The sequence below is a fragment of the Dermochelys coriacea genome, chromosome 1, assembly GCF_009764565.3.
Source record: "Dermochelys coriacea isolate rDerCor1 chromosome 1, rDerCor1.pri.v4, whole genome shotgun sequence".
Lineage (NCBI taxonomy): Eukaryota > Metazoa > Chordata > Testudines > Dermochelyidae > Dermochelys > Dermochelys coriacea.
This window is the reverse complement of record NC_050068.2, coordinates 113,074,810-113,098,846: the sequence shown is the minus strand read 5'-3', so window position 1 is coordinate 113,098,846 and position 24,037 is coordinate 113,074,810. Positions and strand designations below refer to the sequence as shown.

The window sequence follows — 24,037 nt, the reverse complement described above, 5'->3', positions numbered from 1 at the left end:
TGGTGCAAGGAGGTCCTGGCCCTCAGAGACTGTGTACGGGCTTTGGAGGCCAGGGTGGCAGAACTGGAGGAGCTAAGGGAGGCAGAGAGGTATGTTGATGAGGCTTTCCGGGACACTGTAGATTTGTCCCACCTCCGGTCTGACAGCTCCTGCACTGTTAAGGATGATGAAAGGCCCAGCGAAGGAGAGCAGTCAATGGGAGCAGAGGGAAACATTTGCATAGTTGGGACCCTCCTTCCAGAGGATGTTGGGGTATCCTCTTGCACTGAGGTTACCTCTTCAGGGGAGAGAATTCAGTCATTAGGAAAAGGCAGGTGTTAGCAATGGGAGATTCGATCATTAGAAACAGATAGCTGGGTTTGTGATGACTGGGAGAACCGTATGATGATTTGCCTGCCTGGTGCGAAGGTTGCAAATCTCTCAAGGCATCTAGATAGACTTGTGTGTAGTGCTGGGGAGGAGCTGGTGTATATGATACATGTAGGTACCAATGACATAGGGAAGGGTAGGAGAGACGTCCTGGAGGCCAAATTTAGGCTGCTTGGAAAGAGACTGAAATCCAGGACCTCTATGGTGGCATTCTCAGAAATGCTTCCAGTTCCACACGCAGGGCCAGGTAGGCAGGCAGAGCTTCAGAGTCTCAATGCGTGGATGAGACAATGGTGTAGAGAGGAGAGGTTTAGATTTATTAGGAACTGGGAAAACTTTTGGGATGGGGGAGCCTATACAGGAAGGATGGGCTCCACCTAAACCAAAGTGGATCCAGACTGCTGGCACTTAACATTAAAAAGGTTGCAGAGCAGTTTTTAAACTAAGAGATGGGGGAAAGCCGATTGCTGCAGAGGAGCACATGGATCGAACAGAGACTTCTCTTAGAGGAGAGAGTCTATTGATAGAGATTCTATAGGTTTTAGCCAGGAGGAGAGGATGGAAGAGGATAAAGTATGGGACAGATCAGACGAGAAACATTCACATGAAGAATCTGACACATCAGAAAAAGGCAGACAAATAAACAGTGACAAGTTTTTAAAGTGCTTGTACACAAATGCTAGAAGTCTAAATAATAAGATGGGTGAACTAGAGTGCCTCGTGTTAGAGGATGATATAATCAGCATCACAGAAACCTGTGGAGTGAGGACAATCAATGAGACACAATCACTCTGGGATACAAAATATATTGGAAGGACAGAACAGGTCAGGGGGGTGAGTGGCACTATGTGAAAAAATGTAGAATCAAATGAAATAAAAATCTTAAATAAATCCACATGTTCAATAGAATCTCTATGGATAGTAATTCCATGCTCTAATAAGAATAGGGATCTATTATCGACCACCTGACCAGGACAGTGATAGTGACTATGAAATGCTAAGGGAGATTAGAGAGGCTATCAAAATAAAAAACTCAGTAATAGTGGGGGATTTCAATTATCCCCATATTGACTGGGTAGATGTCACCTCAGGACGAAATGCAGAGACAAAATTTCTCGATACTTTAAATTACTGCTTCTTGGAGTAGCTGGTACAGGAACCCACAAGAGGAGAGGCAATTCTCGATTTAGTCCTGAGTGGAGCGCAGGATCTGGTCCAAGAGGTAACTATAACAGGACTGCTTGGAAATAGTGACCATAATATAACAACATTTAACATTCCTGTGGTGGGAAGAACACCTCAACAGCCCAATACTGTGGCATTTAATTTTAGAAAGGGGAACTATGCAAAAATGAGGAGGTTAGTTAAACAGAAATTAAAGTACAGTGACTAGAGTGAAATCCCTGCAAGCTGCATGAACACTTTTCAAAGACACCATAATAGAGGCTCAACTTAAATGTATACCCCAAATTAAACACAGTAAAAGCTAAAAAAAAGCCACCGTGGCTTAACCACGGTAAAAGAAGCAGTGAGAGATAAAAAGGCATCTTTTTAAAAAGTGGAAGTCAAATCCTAGTGAGGTAAATAGAGAAGAGCATAACACTGCCAAATTAAATGTAATAACAAAAGCCAAAAAGGAGTTTGAAGAACAGCTAGCTAAAAACTCAAAAGGGAAGAACAGCTAGCTAAAAACTCAAAAGGGAAGAACAAAATGTTGTTTTTTTTAAGTACACGAGGAAGCCTGCTAAACAATTAGTGGGGTCCCTGGATGAGCAAGATACAAAAGGAGCACTTAAAGACAATAAAGTCATCACAGAGAAACTAAATGAATTCTTTGCTTCAGTCTTCACGGCTGAGGATGTTAGGGAGATTCCCAAACCTGAGCAGTCTTTTGTAGGTGACAAACCTGAGGAATTGTCACAGATTGAAGTGTCACTAGAGGAGGTTTTGGAATTAATTGAGAAACTTAACAGTAACAAGTCACCGGGACCAGATGGCATTTACCCAAGAGTTCTGAAAAACTCAAATGTCAAATTGCAGAACTATGGTTTGTAACCTGTCCTTTAAATCAGCCTCTGTACCCAATGACTGGAAGATACCTAATGTAACACCAATATTTAAAAAGGGCTCTAGAGGTGATCCTGGCAATTAAAGACCGGTAAGTCTAACATCAGTACCGGGCAAATTAATTGAAACAATAGTAAAGAATAAAATTGTCAGACACATAGATGAACATAAATTGTTGTGCAAAAGTCAACATGGTTTCTGTAAAGGGAAATCATGCCTTACTAATCTATTAGAGTTCTATGAGGGGTCAAACATATGGACAAGGGGGATCCAATGGACATAGTATACTTAGATTTCCAGAAATCCTTTGACAAGGTCCCTCATCAAAGGCTCTTACGTAAATTAAGTTGTCATGAGATAAGAGGGAGGATCCTTTCATGGATTGAGAACTGATTAAAAGGCAGGGAACAAAGGATAGGAATAAATGGTAAATTTTCAGAATGGAGATGGGTAACTAGTGGTGTTCTCCAAGGGTCAGTCCTAGGACCAATCCTATTAAATTTATTCATAAATGATCTAGAGAAAGGGGTAAACAGTGAGGTGGCAAAGTTTGCAGATGATACTAAACTGCTCAAGATAGTTAAGACCAAAGCAGACTGAAGAACTTCAAAAAGATCTCACAAAACTAAGTGATTGGGCAACAAAATGACAAAAGAAATTTAATGTGGATAAATGGAAAGTAATGCACATTGGAAAAAATAACCCCAGCTATACATACAATATGATGGGGGCTAATTTAGCTACAACTAATGAGGAGAAAGATCTTGGCATCATCGTGGGTAGTTCTCTGAAGACGTCCACACAGTGTGCAGAGGCAGTCAAAAAAGTAAACTGGATGTTAGGAATCCTTAAAGGGATAGAGAATAAGACTGAGAATATCTTATTGCCCTTATATAAATCCATGGTATGCCCACATCTTGAATACTGCGTACAGATGTGGTCCCCTCATCTCAAAGATATACTGCAGGGGTGAAAGTAACTTAAAGGACTTGCTGGTACTCTGGAGTCCTGAGTGGGGGGCATGGCCTCAACTGGAAGAGGCAGGCTGGGCCCTTTAAATCAAGATTTAAAGGCCCCAGGGCTCTGGCTGCTGCTGGGAGCCCTGGGGCCTTTAAATCACCACCAGAGCTACCAGCTGCAGAGGCTGGGAGCCCTTGGGCTCAGCAGCGATTTAAAGGGTCCCGGCCACCGCTACCGCAGCAGAGCTCTGGGCCCTTTAAATCACCGCTGGAGCCCTGCCGCTGCTACCCCGGGGCTCCAGCAGCGGGGCTTGGGCAGTGCTTTAAAGGGCCAGGGATTCCAGTCACTGTGGAGAGCCCTGGGCCTTTTAAAGCACCCTCTGAGCCCCACTGTCGGAGGCCCTGGGGAAGCTGGTCTGTTTGGCACGGCAAACTGGCTCTTGCCGGTATGCCGGACCGGACCGGACCGGCTTACTTTCACCTCTGATATACTGGCATTAGAAAAGGTTCAGAAAAGGGCAACTAAAATGATTAGGGGTTTGGAACAGGTCCCATATGAGGAGAGATTAAAGAAGCTAGGACTTTTCATCTTGGAAAAGAGGAGACTAAGGGCAGATATGATAGAGGTATATAAAATCATGAGTAGTGTGGAGAAAGTGAATAAGGAAACCATTACTTACTTGTTCCCATAATATAAGAACTAGGGGCCACCAAATGAAATTAATGGGTAGCAGGTTTAAAACAAATAAAAGGAAGCTCTTCTTCACTCGGCATATAGTCAACCTGTGGAACTCCTTGCCTGTGAAGGCTAGGACTATAACAGGGTTTAAAAGAGAATTGGATACATTCATGGAGGTTAAGTCCATTAATAGCTATTAGCCAGGATGGGTAAGGAATGGTGTCCCTAGCCTCTGTTTGTCAGAGAGTGGAGATAGGTGGCAGGAGAGAGATCACTTGATCATTATCTGTTAGGTTTGCTCCCTCTGGGGCACCTGGCATTGGCCATTGTCAGTAGACAGGATACTGGGCTGGATGGACCTTTGGTCTGACACAGTATGGCCATTCTTATGTTCTTTTATAACCATTTTGATAACATTATCATTTCTTACTGCCTGATTTGACAGCCTCTCTCATCTTCCCTTCTCCCATAAAGGCAGCTAATCCATCATTAACCATAAATGACATGAAGCAGCAACATTGACTAAAACAACATTATTCTGCCTGCCGAGTTCTTGCTGCAGTTTACAGCATGCCCTGAAATGAGACTTTCTAAACAAGACAATATTTCTTTTCAAGTAGTAATTTTCCAGACAAGACCACCAGCTGGATTTATTTAGTCTTTGGTATACACAATATAAGAATAATCTCCTTAACTGAGGAGGAAAAAGCCAAATTTGAGCAGTCCACCCATCGTGACTAGAAAAACCATCATGATTGAGAGAAAGCCAGATTACAGTTTATAGTATTTCAAACAGCTCCTTGCTGGGGATGGTTTGTTTTGATTTAACATAAGAGTTATGGTCTGTATTAGGTCCCTATTGGCAAAGAAAAGATTTTCATGTTTTAAACTTCCATTTTCCTCAAAGAAACAGGGTAACTGGGCAGTATGTATGTAAGAACCTTATTCATAGGTGAGCTGATGAGTAAACAGTCTTAATTTTGGTCAATAAATGACATTCCTATGCTTTATATAACTATTTTTAATACATGGGTCTAATAACTACCCACTACTGAACATACATGTTATGTCTCATTATGCATTTGTTTTGTATTTTTCATTGTGGTATCTCAGTACCCAAAATATACTTGACCCTGCATAACTTCTGAATTCTGCTTTATTCTGTCCATGTATGCACATGTGACTTTTTTCTGAAAACATTCACATTCAGAATTTATCACTGAAACTATTAATCAATTCTAAAATAGCCTGTTATATTTTTGTTTTGCTTCAAGAAATAACTGGTGCCTGTTATCTTGTAACTTAATCTATATTATTTCAACATACAGACACTGGTACACATACAACATACAGCAGCTGTTTCAGCTTTATTATAATAGTGGACAGAGGTACAAAACACCAAACAATCCCAACAGTCATGGCAAATTTCCTTAAAACCTAAATAACTTGCCCAGTTTTAGCAGAACTAAGCTCTTGTATTTCTTTCAACCAAAACCTTCCCTGTCCACATGATAAAGAGTAGCTAAAACCAATGCAAATAGTTACACTGCTACCTTGATGCAGGAACAAGTAGCCCAGAGCCCATGTCCAGTTACCAAGCCTGATCCTGATTATTTAGTGCAACAAACAGTACCAATGAAGATGTTCCTCTAGTCAGGGAAATTTAAACATACAAATTTGTTCAAACTTTTCTGAACCCTTTAGGCTCGGTAGAAATGCCCCAAATGATTCTAGCTACTGGACGGTCAGCCATGGAACACCCATGGTTGGAGGACTTTGTCATTTAAATCCTTTGGCATTCATCTACCTAGAATGGTTTTAAAACCATCTTCTCAAACTGAGGGAAATACTCAGTAATGTAATTGCAGAGGTTTGTCCATGTACTCGTGTGTTTGTGGGGGGGAAAAGGCACAAAAGACAGTAGTGACCTCGTGCAAAAGATGATCTCTTGCACCTCATTTATGCTCACTATCCCAGGAGGCATGTGTCTTGACATGGGTATGATTTGCCCCATGTACTAGGAAGCATCTGCAGACCTGCACTGGGGAAGCCCATAATACACATGATAAAAGTTTTTAGCAATGGCTGCTGTTAAATATGTTCTCCATCACCTCCAGAGACAGGGGGCCTCCACATATATAATGCCACCAGTTATTGCCACTTGGGTGGTGCACCTTCCTACACCTCCCACAAGAGTTGCTTTGGCTTTTAGAGCCATAGTGCACAGCTAATAGTATATACTAAGACCAGCTCAGGCCAGAGCCATAGGCCAATTCACTTGTGTGTTAATACAGATCAAAGGAGCTGTTAATTGTATTGTTTTTGCCCATCTATATCCTGTTTACTATTATTATATTTACATTGCATGTACCTCTAATTACATTAACATTATATATACCCCTGTAATTAGATAACCCTAGATTAAAGTGTGTGCTAGTTTGAGAATGTATTCAGGCATTCAGTTCATGAAAACTAGTGGCATACCCTATTGTTTGCTATTACAAACATTTACATGGTAAATACTCTTGCAACTAAATTACACATCAAAGAAATCTTGTGAAATGCTAATCAAGAACATTGAGTGCATTCCTCACTATCTGTCATCAAAGAGAAAACCCACGTGGTAAGACTGTCAGCTTGTCTTTTGTGAGAGGATATAAATATGGATTCAAAGAAAGATGCGTTATCTCTGGACTGTTTGGATTCTAACAGGGTACATTAACTGAACAAGAAGGTGGAGATTCCTAATTATTCTGGGTAGCCCTGAAGAGACTTTTGGGAAACTGGCAGATTACTACATCTCTATCATTTTGTACTTACAAACTTGGACTCACCTGTTATATTTTATCTGCTTTAACCTCTCAAAACTTATTCTTTTTTCTTAGCTGATAAACTTATAGTTAGTTTACTATAGAATTGGCTTCCAGCGTTGTCTTCGGTGTAAAATCTGGAATATCAATTGATCTAGGGGTAAGTGACTGGTCCTTTGGGACTGGGATAAAACTGATATGGTGTGATTTTTTGGTTACTGCAACCATTATCACCAAGTTCAGTTTGTCTGGGTGGCAAGATAGGCTGGAGAGTCTAAGGGGACTGTCTGTGACTCCATGGTAAGACTGGTATAGTGATCCAGGAGTTCACATTTGTTGTTGGCTTGGTGGAATCTAATTAGGGTATCTGCCCTGTTTTCTGACAGCATGGCACTCCAGATAGTGTGACATATACAGTAAAAGCTTTGTTATCCAGCACATTGGGGGAATGGTGGGTGCCAGTTAATCAAAAATTCCAGTTAACCAAGAGTTAACAATGGAGGGAGGGAGTTTGGGTGCAGGAAGGGATTCGGGGCAGGGGGTTGGGGCACAGGATGGGTTTCAGGGTGCCAGATCTGGGCAGCACTCACTGCGGGTGGCTCCCTGCAAGCAGCGACACGTCCCTGCTGCTCCTATGCAGAAGTGCGGCCAGGTGGCTCTGCGTGCTGCCTCTGCCTGCAGGCACTGCCCCTGCAGCTCCCATTAGCCATGTTTCCCAGCCCTGGGAGCTGCAGAGCCAGCGCTCAGGGCAAGGCAGGGGCAATGCCAACCAGACTTTTAATGGATATCAGAAATTTTCTAGATTTCTAGATCTCTAAATTTTCTAGCCGGTTTCTAGAACTTTCTGGCTGGTAAAGTGCCAGATACCACAGGTTTTACTGTACATAGAAATAGTTACTGGTCTCTAACTATTTTGTGGCCTGCCATCTAATATATAAAATAAGTGATTATAAGTACTGTTATACTGAGAGGTACTGGTGACTGCACAGATCACTTGAAGATAGTGTCTGAGCACACCCTTCAGTTACTGTAACTATCAAGAAAAAGTTAATCACAAGCCCCCCACCAAAGGCAAAAGGGGTTTTGAACCTGTCCAGGAGTTTTGGACCCAGTGGGTGAAAGGGTTTTGCTGAGTACTGTTTGGTAAGGGCATGTGTGTATGAGGGAAGACACAAAATGAGAGAGACTCATGGCTAGATCAAGAAAGCCAAGCAGCAGCCTCCAAGTCTGGTGTGATCTTGGAGAAGCCCAGAGAGAGATCTAGCTCAGCAGAGCTGGCTGAACAAAGCTTGGGCCTGTAAGCTAAGGCACTTCTCCTATTTGTTTTGGTCCCTCCTGTGTTTGGAGAAGCAGGAATTTGTACATTTCTTGTAAATAAACAAGATGGTATTAAAGAAAATACCAGACTACATCACTAATTTCTATTCCCAAAGGGGACATCTTCAGGGCCTCAAACTTTGACTAGCTGCATTTGGGTAAAAAAAACCCCATAGTAACACTCAGTTTATTGTATTTTGACATACCGAAGGATATGTCTAAACTACAATAAAACACCCATGGTTGACCTCTGTCAGTTGACTGAGCTCATGGGGCTCAAGCTGTGGGGCTATAAAATGGTAGCGTAGCCATTCAGGATCAGGCTGGAGCCCAGGAGCTGGGAACTCATGGAGTCCTGAACATCTACATTGCATTTTTTATAGCTCCACAGCTGGAGCCCCACAAGCCCAAGTCAGCAGACATAGGCCAGCTGTGGGTGTTTTATTGCAGTGTAAACATACCTAAGAGAGGACACAAGTTAGTAGATACTGTTTTTTTTTTAATAGTTTTGAAAGAGATACTCATTCGTTTCTTTTTACACTTCCTGTATCCAGTCTACCTCTCCACCTTTGCCTCAATAGTATTCGTTGGTGGATTGTTAGTGCCACAATGATGCACTAAAAGAAAAGGAGTACTTGTGGCACCTTAGAGACTACAAATTTATTAGAGCATAAGCTTTCGTGAGCTACAGCATCGAATGCATCTGATGAAGTGAGCTGTAGCTCATGAAAGCTTATGCTCTAATAAATTTGTTAGTCTGTATTCGCAAAAAGAAAAGGAGTACTTGTGGCACCTTAGAGACTAACACGGCTGCTACTCTGAAATAATGATGCACTGTGAAGCACATAATGAATAAGCAGGGAGTTATTGCCAAACCACAAGTGAGAAGGGCAGGCCAAAGATACTTATTGCTCCAAAATGATAAATATGGAATAGTCTAGATCGAGTGTCTTTTAGCCACAATGGTTCAGAAAAGATAAACAGCCCTTCATTCAGCTTATCAAATCAAGCTGAAGAAATATATCTTGGGTTTTCGCCATGACACAGCATGACAGGTTTACTTTTGTTCTCAAAAAAAAAAAAAAAATTTGGGGAAGGTGCTAGAGGGCATGCAAGTGTTCATCTGTGTTTGAAGAAAGCTCTCCAACTGCAAACCTTAATCCATTTCTGTCAACTTCAAACAGAAGAATTATTTTTGTATTACCTTACTATGCACTAAGTATTTGGACAATGTTGGAAAGTATTTACTAATCAAGTTATAGCACTAATTGTGGAAAAGGAGAGTGTGGGTCAAGAGCAAGAGAACTGTCATGGATTTTGATGGTTTAACTCTTCCACTGTAATACTAATACAGTAACTCCTCACTTAACATTGTAGTTTATGTTCTTGAAAATGCAACTTTAAGTGAAACAATGTTAAGCGAATCCAATTTCCCCGTAAGAATTAATGTAAATGGGGGGGGGGGGGTTAGGTTCCAGGGAAATTTTCACCAGACAAAATACTATATTATTTTTTATATAATATATAATGTACACACACAGTATAAGTTTCAAACAAACAATTTAGTACTGTACACATCAATGATGATTGTGAAGCTTGGTTGAGGTGGTGAAGTCAGAGGGTGGGATATTTCCCAGGGAATGCCTTACTGCTAAATGATGATCTAGCACTTGGCTGAGCCCTCAAGGGTTAACACGTTGTTAATGTAGCCTCACATTCTAAAAGACAGCAGGAATGGAGGGAGGGGAGACAGCATGGCAGGGAGACACACACCGTGTGTGTGTGTGTGTGTGAGAGAGATGCACATTGCCCCTTTAAATACACTGATTCCACTCTAAGTAGATCAGCAAGTTGAGACAGCAGTTGCTGCTAGCAAGCTCCCCCCATCCTGAGCCCTGTCGTGTCCCTGCCCAACACCGCTCTGTGGAGAGGCGGTAAGTGGGGGGGCAGGAGCAGGGGGACACCCTGACATTAGCACCCCCCACCCACCCACCCACCCTGCACAGCAAGCAGAAGGCTCCCAGGAACTTCCTAAGGCAGAAGACAGGAGCAGCATATGGCAGTGGGGGAGGAACAACTGAACTGCTGGCAATTGATAGCCTGCTGGGCAGCTGCCACACAGGGAACTTAGGGGAGCAGGGAGCTGATGGGGGGCTGCCAGTCCACCCTGGCTCCAAGCTCCCACCAGCTAGCTGAACAGGGCTGCTCTTTCTGCAAGCAGTGGACAAAGCAGGCGGGCTGCCAAACAACGTTATAAGGGAGCATTGCGCAACTTAAACGAGCATGTTCCATAATTGATCAGCAACGAAACAACATTAACCAGGATGACTTTAAGTGAGGAGTTACTGTACCTCATCAGGAGGAGGGAGGGAACACGACAGGGCACAGGATGGAGGGAGCTTGCTGGCAGCAGCTGCTCTCTCAACTTGCTGATCTACTTAAAAAGGCAATATACTTAAAGTGATGTCAGCGTACTTAAAGGGGCAATGCGCGACTCTCTCTCTCTCTCTCACAAACACACGGTGAGTGTCTGTCCCTCGTGCTCTCTCTCTCTCACACACACACACACACACACAGTGTGTGTCTCTGTCTCTCTCTGCCATGCTGTCTTCTCCCTCCATTCGTGCTGCCTTATAGAGTGTGAGGCTACATTAACAACAATGTGTTAATCCTTGAGGGCTCAGCCAAGTGCTAGTTCATCATTTAGCAGTAAGGCATTTCGTGGGAAATATCCCACCTTCTGACTCCACATCTCAACCAAGGTTCACAATCATCATTGCTGTGTACAGTATTAAATTGTTTATTTAAAACTTATACTGTTTGTGTGTGTAGTGTGACAAAGTTCCTGCTCTACTTTGGTAGGTCTTGCACTTATTGGCAGATTTGCTTACCTTGGAGCGTCACAGCAGCCCTCAGCTTGGCCGTTTTTCTGAACCCACAGTCCAGGTCTACGATTCCTGTGTCTGACCAGGAGTTGGGAGAATTTGGGGGGAACCCGGGCCCGCCCTCTACTCCGGGTTCCAGCTGAGGGCCCTGTGGAATGCAGCTGTCTAGAGTGCCTCCTAGAACAGCTGTGCAACAGCTACAACTCCCTGGGCTACTTTCCCATGGTCTCCTCCCAACACCTTTATCCTCACCATAGGATCTTCCTCCTGGTGTCTGATAATGCATGTACACCTCAGTCCTCCAATAGTCCGCATTCTCACTCTCAGCTCCTAGTGCCTCTTGCTCCCAGCTCCTCACACACATACCACAAACTGAAGTGAGCTCATTTTTAAAATCCAGGTGCCCTGATTAGCCTGCCTTAATTGATTCTAGCAGCTTCTTGATTGGCTGCAGATGTTCTAATCAGCCTGTCTTAATTGTCTCCAGAAAGTTCCTGATTGTTCTGGAACCTTCCCTGTTATCTTACCCAGGGAAAAGGGACCTACTTAGCCTGGGGCTAATATATTTGTCTTCTATTACTCTCCTATAGCCATCTGGCCCGACCCTGTCACAGTGTGTGTATATATATTTTATATATATAAAAATACAGTCTTTTGTCTGGTGAAAAAAATTTCCCTGGAACCTAACCCCCCATTTACATTAATTCTGATGTGGAAATTGGATTCGCTTAACATTGTTTCTCTTAAAGTAGCATTTTTCAGGAACATAACTACACTGTTAAGCGAGGAGTTACTGTACCGCAAATACAGAGATAAGGCTATATAATTCTGTCTTGCATTATTTGAGGCAAGTGGTGTGCAGGCTCACTGTAGCAGCAGACAGAGCTCTACTATATAGAATAGAGTTTTGTCTAATTATGGACTGAAGGCCACTGATTCCATGAGGTATTTCTACTAAAGCACTGATGGAAAGATATATCCCTAGGTCAAGATCACAGAATTGGCCCATCATCTTGATAGCTATATGCATTACATTTCTTAACTGCCATTCTACTCTGCAAACTGAGGCTCTGCCCCTTGAGAATTACTCCCTGTGTAAAAGAGCCTTTGCCTGGCAGGGAGCTGCCCACATGTCATCCCACCTCACTGTCCCCATTCAGAAGATAGGTGTGAGGAGGCATGGCAAGATGCTCCAAATAATCTGGTCTGGCAGAGCAGCCCTGAGTTATAACAGCTTTCCACAGCTACTTAGGAGCAGCCTGGGGGGCTTCTCTAAGAAATGGGACCAAAGCCTGTAAAAATAGCACAGTGGGGGTTCCGTGTTTATTTTCTCTCAGTAATTTCATATCCAATCGCCTCAGTTTATAAGTAAGAAGATATTTTTCTAATTGCTAGCCCTCCAAAATCACTGTGGGATCTGAAAGTCAGATGAGTCCCTTCTTTCTCATGCATCAGCCATTTAGCAATAGAATCCTCTTATCCAAATTCTGTTTTCACTCCCACCTGTGCAAACACAGTATCTTCCAATCATGCCCCAAGTGACAGCTGTGCAGCCTCATTGTTTACAGATTGACCCCCAGTTATACCTGTGCAACTCCATTAGTCTTCCGTGAGGTTGCTCAGGTGTGATTGAGGCCATTGTTTAACTTCATACTTTTCCTTACTGTTGGTGATGTATGAGGAGACAGTAAAGCGAGATTTCTTTCAAATCACCAGGTGAGTTTGCTAGGCTGGCAGCTAGATAAACGCTTCTTTTTACTTGTAAACTGAGGAAAATTTCATATAGAATCATTGATGCAATAAACTCAGGATCTAATTGATTGTCACATGGGGTTGAGAAAGAATTTCCCCCCATGTCAGATTGGGGGGAGACCTTGGTTTTTTTCCACATTTCTCTGCCACATGGGGTGCAGGTTGCTTGCTGGTATTAAGTGGCATTATAGTTTGCTGGCATTATCTCACTTACTCAATTTACTGCCATTGCAGGGGCCCTGAGCATTGGTGTACCTCAGTCCCTTCTATTTTCTGCTGGGGCACACAATAGTTTAGTCTCCTGAAGGCTGTAAAACTTTGGTCTAATTTTGGTTGTTGGGTTTAATGTGTGAGTACTGGGTGGTAGCCTATGATATACAGGAGGTCAGTCAGATTAGATGCTTTGGTGGTTCCCCCTAGCCTTAGCTCACATTACTTAAAACGGTTGAATCAGTAAATGGGTCACTGAGATTTCGTAGAGTCATGGAGTCTATCTTGTACCTTCAATCCCTGCACACAACTCCCATTGATGTCAGTGGGAGTCACACATATAGACCAAAGGTGAAAATGTATATAAAAGAAAAATAGTGAATTTTCTTGTACAATATTTACTTAAATAAAGCCAACTAAAATAAAGTTCTAAAAAATTGCATGCATATGTATTTAGACATTAAAAGATAATAGAGTAGAGTCGTAGAGTCTCAGAGTTACAACTCCAGAGTTACGAACTGACCAGTCAACCACACGCCTCATTTGTAACCAGAAGTACACAATGAGGCAGCAGCAGAGATTTAAAAAAAAAATTAAACATAGTATAGTACTGTGTTTAAATGTAAGTTGCTAAAAAAATAAAGGGAAAGCAGCATTTTTCTTCTGCATCGTAAAGTTTTAAAGCTGTATTAAGCCAATGTGCAGTTGTAAACTTTTGAAAGAACCACCATCACGTTCTGTTCAGATTTATGAACATTTCAGAGTTATGAGCAACCTCCTTCCTGAGGTGTTCATAACTCTGAGGTTCTACTGTATATATAAGAGTACATTTCTAATATATTTGATTTGGTGATTGTTCTATCACTTTTATTTCTCTCTCCACTTCAGAATTATGCTATCTGTTCTCAGTAGAGCTCAAAATGGTAATAAAAAGGTAGCCCTAATACATGGCATCTGTTCTATCTTCATTTCAAACCAATATGACATCCTTGTTTTTTATCCCTTCTAGTGCTGCCTTCCCATAATAAGTGACTGGTATCAGTCACAGAATATTATTATTTTTAATCTTGAGAGGGTGTTAATAATAGGTAATATGGCTTTAGTAGCTCTTGAGGGCATATCTACAATGCAAAAAAAAAAAAAAAAACCCAAACCCAGAAGTAGTGAGTCTCAGAGCTTGAGGCTCAATCTATGGGGATAAAAATAGCAGTGTAGACATTAACACTTAGGCTGGATCCCTGGGTTTGAAACCTGGCATGAAGGTGGCTTCAGAGCCTGGGCTCCAGCCTGAGTGGGAATGTCTACACTGGTATTTTTTAGCCCTATAGTGCAAGCCCAAGTCAGTTAACCCAGGCTCTGAGACTCACTGCCTTTGATTTTTTTTTTTTTTTTTTTTTGGCAGGGTGGACATACCTTAGACAGCTGTACTACAGAACTACTAAAAACTGTATATTGCCACTCTTGACAGCTGGTCTTTTTCAGAGGAGTCTCATTCTCTGTTTTTAAGGGGGAAACATCCTTCAGTCTATTGCATTTCAATGGGATTAAAGGCATACTTCTTTAATCTACTACTACAACTATTCAAAAGCTTTCAAACACTGACATCTATTATTTTTAACAATACCATAAATTATGACTAATTGACATAGTACTTATAACCAGGTGGGGAGGAAATAGGAGGAGGTCAGAGGTGTCAATGTGGAAAAGACATTCAGGGCACTTTGAAGGACACGTCTGTAAAGATTCGTGGTTATATCCTTACCCAGGGAGACAAGGCCCACATTCTGCATCATTCTCTGTATCACCAGGTGTCATGACAGTGGCTCGAAAAAATCCCTCACAATCTTTGTGACGCCTGCATATCTGGTAACCTCCTTTAGAAAACTTTTCAGATGGGCAAGGAACGCAGCCATAGTCTTCATCTTTGGTGCCATAGCCACAAGTCTATAACAACAGACAGACACTGTATGATAGAACTGCACTTGGTGCTACCATGTAGGAAAAAAGAATGCTCTAGTCTGGCCCCATGGCTTTGTAGTGTTATGGAATACCAAATAGGAGAGCCAAGTTTGTGGTTCAGTCTCTTGGTATCTGTACTGATAAGGCTAAAGAATGATGAGGAGATGGCATGATGTGATTTTTAGGAAAGGAAAGGGGAGAGATTGTTTTTTGTTTCTCTCAAAAGCGACCCTCTTTAGCTATTTATATTATATTCCTGACAGACTCAGAAGTGAGTTTCATTCAGTCCTCAACTGGAAAGATGATGACGATACATTAGGGCAGGGGGCAAAATCTGGACTGCCAAACACTTTTGAATGGACCCCAAAATCTTTTTATTTACTTATTATCATTGGATTTCATTTATTATTTTATCTGGAGACTAGATCATGACTATACCTTGACCAAGAAATTTGAACCTTGCCAAAAACAATTGACTACATTAAGACACTGAAGATTAGGAATTAAAACAGAAAAATGTGCGTGAAGCATTATTGTCCCAACAGGAATATCAGAGATCTTTTCATGGGTGGGGAGGGAAAAGGCTCAGAGTGCTTCTCTTATGGCAATGTTTGCATGATACTCAGTAACCCCCTAACTCTGATTTCCCAGATGAGCATTCAGTTTAGATTAAATAAAACATCACTGGTGTTCTGAACTAAAACCAACTGGTTATTACAAACATTTATTCAGGATAAGCAACTGCGCAAAACTTACAATTGGAAATTTAGCCTATTAAAAAGGTTTTCAGTAATTTATTTTTAATATGCAAATTATCTGCTATAACTTAAATGGCTATTTGGGAACTGTAATTTAAAATGTTGCAGAGGCTTCCAAGTTTCTTTAATGCCGAAGTATTTTAGCAGGAAAGCAAAATTAAATTCTCTGGGGGGGGGAGGGAGGAGGAAGGTCAGCAAGCACTCCACGCTATTCATCCCACAAAATCTCCAATGTTAATGTCAGGTTTTTAAATTGCTGATTAGCTGAAACCAAGCTGATTAGCTTGGGAACCAAGATGAGACTACTGGCAAAATTATGTGTGTGTGTGTGTATACTTTTTTTACATAAGAACTGTTTTAAAGTATTACTTTTAAGCAACTATTTGTGGGCTGTAGTTTACAGAAGCATAAAAGAGTAAGACCTCAATCCAACAAAGCATTTAAGCACATGAGTAGTCATACAGGCTTAAAGTTAAGCATGTGCTCAAATGCTTCCTGGATTGGGTCTGAGTTTTTCCTTTCTCTCTCCAATACAAATATAATAAAATCATGTTAGAAATCAAGTCCATCTTTAAAAAATGAATAATACTTTTTAAAGAACCAAGAATCCTTTGCACTTGTACAGCATCTTTTATCCAAGGATTTTAGGTGGCATTTTCAGCAGTCTGCTGAGCATCATATATTTGGTATGATCAGTAATAGATATCTGAGATCCATAACCACTTCTGTTTAGCAGTGCACAGAGACACTAAACTGCATTTTCATAACTTATACCCAGTGAAAAAACAATCCATTATGAACAATATATTTAGTTTTTGTAGGCCATTTTTTCCTATTTCAGCCTCGGGTGTGACATTTCACAGTAAGAGTGAGACTGAACTTACCATATAAGGCTCTTCTCCTGGCTTGCACTGGGGACAATCATGGCACATTCCAGTGGTCTGGTTATAGTATTCATTTTCACCGCAGTTAGAATACTCAGCATTAGCAGAGTATACCAGCAACACCTGTCACAAAAGGTTAAACATTTAAAATATTTAATTTAATCAACCAGTTTTCCCATTACAGACATGTTATCCTTGCCAAACAGCTGGGGTTTGGAAGGTGGATGGATTGACTTTTAGTGCAAAACATCCTTAATGCTACTGCCTGGAATTGAAGATAGAATGAATTATGGGTGTTTTTAAAACACACATTCCAGCAAAATGGGTGGTGCCCTAAAACTCCAGGGTTGAATTCAGTTGACTAGGATGTGAGCACTGAGACCCCAACTCAGTGAAGCATTTAAGCACCTGCTTACGTCCTGTTGAAGTCAATGGGACTAAAGCAGGGGACTAAAGTTAAGGACACGCTTTTTGCTTTGATGAACAGGAATGGGCTGCTAAATTGAGACAGGAACTTGTCATTTCAATTGTTTGTAGAAGTGCTATGTTAATTTACTGAAGTTAAAAACACCCCCCCCCCCACACACACACACACACAAATGACAGCTATCTTTGCAAGGTGGTTATACTTTAGGCAATTAAATACCTACCACCAGAAAAGGGAACACATGAGTCCATTTATGTTCACCCAGAGGAGCCATATTTTCTTGATACTTTACCTGAAAAGATATGATCAGTCATTATAACATACACATTCATAAATATTCTTAATGTTTTTCTCTTTGGGTTTGTATTTTGTCCTCTTCCCTACTGCTTCCCCTTTTTACCCTTCAAAGTAAAGGCTGATTCATTCACAAGTTGGGAGTTGGTTTTGAGAGCGGTTGTGATGATGATCAGTTCTAGTCTGCTGTCAAAGTATGAACATTTTATAATTAAAACCAAGCGATGCCTGAAGTTATATAAAGCTCAAAAGAGACACACCCATGAAAAAATCTAATTACTTTAAAAGTAAAGCCCTTTACTCTGCTTGAGAGCAGACTGTCATTATGTAACCCATATGCTTTGTACTGCAGCGTTAGATTTTGTTTCTCCTGGGGAGGAGAAGAGAAGCCATGGGTAGGGGACTTGGATCTTAGTGGGATACTCTATGACTTTGAACATATGCAGAGAGCAGGGCAGGGTCACTCAGAAAAAACCCCCAAAACTTCCAGAACAGAATGTAGAAGTGACCAGACATGGCAGACATTCTGAGGCTATATCAGAAGTTTTCATTGTGGGCAACCCACCTTGAGAGTTCATGTCTGAGTTATCCTCTGAGAGTTGAGCCAACCAAAGAGCAAAACTGTGTGTGCGTGGGGGGGGGGGAGGCAGAAGGGTTATAAACAGAATATTTACAAGCAGCCCCGTGGACTCAGATCAATGCAGGACCAAGAATTGTCTTTGCTGTGAGGGCTGAGTCGCAATCCCTACAGCACTTTGGATACAGGCTATCGACTTCTGCTTCACTGCCAACTGAGAAAACCAGTCAGCTATTAAGCCCTGGGCTAGGATGCTGCAAGCTGTGGAGCCCCCCAAAGATGGCTTGTTTTCTGACCGGGTTTGGAATGAAAGGGCTGAGCTGCTGCCATTTCTCAAGCTCTGATGGGTCTGGGTGACCCACACACACTATGGGCACACTGTAAATCCGGAGAAGTCATCTCTGAAAGAAGATCAGAGGGGAATGTGTTACGATGTGTGTGCTAAAGCATAGAAAATGTTGTGTTGAAGCCATATACTGGAATGTGAGTAACAGAAACTGAAGGGTCGAAAGTCTGTATAAGGAACAGCTGTAGATTGACTGTCTAATAGCTTGTGTTTAAAAGTTATTTGTAGTATTCCAAATACTATTACAATATTTCATACTATATACAATGTGTTTTGTGTGTGTTAAATGTTTGTTTTACTAAGAAAACGTATCCTGCATTATGCAAGGCACTGAATTTAGCCGTATGGAGTGGATATCAACTTCATGAAAAAACTCGTTCATGTTCTCTATGTATATAAATCTCCCCACTTATTTTCCACTGAATGCATCCAATGAAGTGAGGAGCATTTCTCAAACCAATAATGATATAGGACTCAATTAACAGTGAATTAACATAATGAATGCCAATCAGCATGGGTTTATGCAAAATAGATCCTGTCAAACAAATATGATTTTTTTTTGGATGAGATTACAAGTTTGGTTGACAAATGTAATAGACTTAGACTTCAGTAAGACAAGGTGGATGAGATAATATATTTAACTGGACCAACTTCTGTTGGTGAGAGGGACAAGCTTTTGAGCCACACAAAGCTCTTCTTGAGGTTGGGGAAAAACATACTCAAAGTGTCAGTTAGTTTCCCAGAGACCAGAGAGATTGAAGTGTTCTCGACTGGTTTTTGAATGTTATAATTCTTGACGTCTGATTTGTGTCCATTTATTCTTTTACGTAGAGACTGTCCAGTTTGACCAATGTACATGGCAGAGGAGCATTGCTGGCACATGATGGCATATATCACATTGGTAGATGCGCAGGTGAACGAGCCTCTGATAGTGTGGCTGATGTGATTAGGCCCTATGATGGTGTTCCCTGAATAGATATGTGGACAGAGTTGGCAATGGGCTTTGTTGCAAGGATAGGTTCCTGGGTTAGTGGTTCTGTTGTGTGGTGTGTGGTTGCTGGTGAGTATTTGCTTCAGGCTGGGATAAATGGACACAAGAATAGACGTCAAGAATTATAACATTCAAAAACCAGTCGGAGAACACTTCAATCTCTCTGGTCACTCGATTACAGACCTGAGAGTGGCTATTCTTCAACAAAAAAACTTCAAAAACAGACTCCACCGAGAGACTGCTGAATTGGAATTAATTTGCAAACTGGATACAATTAATTTAGGCTTGAATAGAGACTGGGAGTAGATGGGTCATTACACAAAGTAAAGCTATTTCCCCATGTTATTTCCCCCCCGACCCCCACCCTCCACTGTTCCTCAGACGTTCTTGTCAACTGCTGGAAATGGCCCACCTTGATTATCACTACAAAAGGTTTTCTTCCTCCCCCGCCACTTGCTGGTAATAGCTCATCTTAAGTGATCACTCTCCTTACAGTGTGTATGATAACACCCATTGTTTTATGTTCTCTATGTATACAAATCTCCCCACTTATTTTCCACTGAATGCATCCGATGAAGTGAGCTGTAGCTCACGAAAGCTTATGCTCAAATGAATTTGTTGGTCTCTAAGGTGCCACAAGTACTCCTTTTCTTTTTGCGAATACAGACTAACACAGCTGCTACTCTGTATCCTGCTCTGTCTTTCAAATTGACTGGGAATTGTTAACATCTGTTTATGAAGGTTTTACATACAGTAGTCCTGGGATTTAACTCTGTATAATGCTTTCTGAAAAGTCCCCAAAAGACACAGCTTTGGCCTATGTTTCAGGTAAGCAGGAAGAATGGGAGTGTACAGTTATACAGAATATTGCCTGACCATTCCCCCGCCCCTGTTACAATTGCATAATGGAGCCTAATTCTACAGTCCTTACTAAGATCTAGTGAAGCTGGGGCAGGAGGGCAGATTGTGAGCACTGTTACACCTGCAGCTTAACTGGCCTTCTAAGGATCCCCCCTTCACAGGAACCAGGGAGAATGCTCTGGCCGCATAGAACTGACCTCAGTGGACACTGCTGCTCAGCACTTTTGACTAATAAGCCATAGCTTTAGGAGCCTAACTTTAGGTATTAGGTAGAATGACAGTAGTTTAAAAGAATTCATCACAATCTTTGTGACAGCTGCATCTCTGGTAACTTCTTTTAGAAATATTTTCAGATGAAAAAAGTTAGGCTCTTTTTTAAAAATATTGGCTATAGAGTCTGAACATAATTCTTCATAAATGATTCTGAAGGGGAGCTAATGCTATTTATACATTTTTGCAATGTTTTTTGGAAAAAAAACTGGGAAAGGAGGTACAATTCCTTCTACAGCACGATGAAAAATATATTTAGTGGTACCATTGCTGCAGGGATTTTACAAAGTAAAAATCTCAAATAGTTGAAGTGTGGTTGTAATACTTTGGTTACTGCAGATGCTATCTACCCTTTAAGAAGCGTCAATTGGCAATTCTCTGACACTTTCAAAGGCTTTCTTAAGTCTCCAGTGAGCGTTCAGTTACTGCATTGTGTCAACTTCTAGCATAAGACCTATAATATATTAGTGCTCAATTAACTGAGATACCCCCAAAGTTTACAGTTCTAAACACTAAATAAATTAAATAAAGATTATATCACTCTACCATCAGGCAATTAACTCACTATATGTTCCTTCTAGCAACTGGGCTAGCTGAGGCAGGTAACTGGGTGGGTGGGAAAAAGACTGAATTAGAGAGTACTTCAATTTCTTCAGGATATTATTCTTGAAAAAACAGAAAATCATGGATAAATTGTCCTAAATCTAGAGGCTGGGAGGTAGGGGAAACTTTTTTCTTCAATTTTTTTTTTTGGACAATATAATATTGGAAAATAGTCCTGTGATGGTGTTTATGGTCAAATATGTTTAAATTGGCCAAAAGTTCTAGCTACCAAAGTATGGTTACTCTAGAGGCATTCCAAGGTATCGTCTTAAAACATACTGTTATTAAACTGAATCCTAATTATAGCACAACTTGGAAGAGGTACCGTATAAATATTGCAAACCCAGTATTTTTACTAAAAATTGGCTCTGAGACTGTTCTGGGCCAAAATTTCACTGAGAGAATTTCAGGGGTAACCAGTTGTACAATAAATAATATGTTTCAGTTGCTTTCAGACTACAAAGATGTTTACTGGTCTGGAATGCTTATTCGCTGTGATAGCCAGATTTGTCTAGTTCAGATTTGTCTAGTTCCAGGCCAACATCCCTTGGCCCGCGCCACTTCCCGCAGCCCCCATTGGCCTGGAACGGTGAACCGGGGCCAGTGGGAGCTGCGATCAGCTGAACCTGTGGATGCTGCATGTAAACAAACCATCCTGGCCCGCCAGCGGATTTCCCTGATGGGCCACGTGCCAAAGGTTGCCGGTCCGTGGGTTATATATACACACACACACACATACTCATTTTTTAAGTGTGTGAGTTTAATATTGTATTAACATAGTTGTTTAATTTAATTTCCTGTTTGGATTATGTTTAAAATAAAGATTTGGAAGAAAGAAAACCCTGAATTAAATTGCACAAATGTGCATTTCCTCCAGGTGCAGACAGGTGTCTCCTAAGTATTGTATTGCTGCCTCTCTGAAGTATGAATTTGTTTAACTTCAGCATTAATGTATGTGTACTTCAAGGACTGTGCACTTACTATAGGAACAGGTGAGGCATGAAATCATTTGGGAGGAGACTTGGGAAATGCTTCCCATAAAGACAAGTGGGACAGAGATTGGTCTCAAAACCCACAAAGGGAAGTGTCTAGGAACCTCACCATCCAAACAGGGGAGGCATGGAGCAGTTTTGAGGACCAGGTCTCCGATCACAGACATCAGAACTCTTGGGCTTTGGAGGTCCCAGTGCAAAACTTGAGAGCCTGGCAAATTTGAATGGCATGTGATCACACATTCAAAATCAAAACTTTAGGGAAGAAAAGGCAGAGTGGAAAGCTGACCGGGAGATTAGAAGTTTAATATTTACAAGACACAATCAGGCAGTGTGAAATTCCCAAGTTTGTGCATACATACACAGTGCAACTCTGTTGAGTGGCTCACCTTACAACTTAACACAATTGTCTGCTGAATTTGTTCAGTAGATCATTTTTGTATGCTTCCTACTTTGTTAAATCAAACCTTTTTTTTTTCCCAAGCTGAAAAAGCACACAATCCCTACTGAGGGCTTTGTCTCTGACAAGTTTCTGTCCTGTAGCCTGGCTGAAAAAAATGTAGTTAGAATTATTTTTTCCATGGGGAAAAGGATTCACTCATCCCAAAGCTGGATGACAAGGAGTGCACAATAATCTATTTTGGGACAGAGACAAAATATGGAAAGCTTCAGCCAAAAAAGGTGAGATAACTTTTAGAAAATTACAAGAAAACAAAAACTATTTAGCAATGTTGGGTGCAAAAAACCCCCCCTCTGGCAGCAAGTCTCAGAGTTCAGGTCAATTGACTTGGGCTTGTGGGGCTCATGTTACAGAGCTAAAAATAGAAGTGTAGATGTTCCCACTTGGGCTGGATCCCAGGCTCTGAGACCCATCCCCCTTGCCAGGTTTCAGAGCCTGGGCTCCAGCCCGAGTGGGAATACCAACACTCAGAGGTGACAAGTAACTGTTGATAGTGGGGTGAGGGGCCCCAATGTAAAGGTTCTGGCGGTATTTTGAACCCACTCCCCACAAAAAAATTAAAAAAAAAAATCCTGGCAGAAATCGAGGGAGGGGAGAGCACAAGATGCTGCATGCCTCCCATGTGTTGCCTCTGCCAAAACTGCTGTTTTTTTATCCCTGTTGCCCATGTCCCGTGAGCTTGAGTCAGTGGACCCAGGTTCTGAGACTTGTTGCTGTATGGTTTATTTTTGCAATGTAAGATGTATCCCTTGACTCTATAGCATATTGCACTTAAAAATCACTTAAAAACATATTGTAGGGAACAATTTTCTATTCTTTGAGTGTCCTCTGCCTGTTCCCATTCCTGGGATACTCTGACACTGTGGTGCAGCTTAGACAGTGAACTCTGTCTAGCAGAGTCTCTTGTAGCACTCATGCCCCCCTCCAACACCTCCCTTCAGCATTCCCATATGTTCTGATGGTGAGGCTACAAAAGGAAGTGTGGTGTTCCAGCCACTTCAGTTCCTTCCAACCACTACTAGCAAGCAGGTAGGACCCGCTCTGGGGATGACCTGGCTCGGTCTCTTCAGAGCCTTTTCTTAGAGAATTTTAGCATAGGCTTTAGTTTAATTATTGTATGTATTGTATTTTTAGATGGTGTTAGGGTTTGTCTCTACGGAAACTAGAGTGAGGCAAAGTGGCCTCATTCCGGGACAGAGGCGGTTACCTCACCTGGTGAGACTCAGGTAACCCCACCCTGCCCCCCTCACCGGAAGTATGGGGGCAGGGCAGGAAGTATAAGATCCGGGCCCTGCAGCTCAGCTGGAGTCAAGCCAGGGAAGGAGTCAGACATCCTTCCTAGGGAGCCGAACTGACAGCAGAGCCCTCACCCAGCTGTGGCGGACGACAACTCCCCTGAATCGGCCTGGAGAGAACGCCATCCGCTGTCCTGGGAGACAGAGACCCAGAGGGGAAACGGAGAGTGAGCCACTTGATGTGGGGACAAGGAACCAGGCCCCAGCAGTCACGGAGCAGCTCCACCAGATGTCGGTAGGAAGTAGCCCAGAAAAGCAAGACATTGACTCGT

The 24,037-nt window shown here is 41.8% G+C and overlaps 1 protein-coding gene across 1 annotated transcript in view; it reads right to left on the bottom strand.

Annotated features, from left to right (window-relative positions):
- The window catches only part of EDAR (ectodysplasin A receptor), a 93,577-nt gene that overhangs the window by 31,001 nt on the left and 38,539 nt on the right, over positions 1-24,037 (bottom strand). The window contains exons 2-4 of the mRNA XM_043509158.1: positions 17,300-17,368; positions 16,650-16,772; positions 14,811-14,992 (exon numbers count right to left, since the gene is read on the bottom strand). Coding sequence (XP_043365093.1) covers positions 14,811-14,992; positions 16,650-16,772; positions 17,300-17,368 — 374 coding nt within the window. The remainder of the gene's footprint in view (positions 1-14,810; positions 14,993-16,649; positions 16,773-17,299; positions 17,369-24,037) is intronic.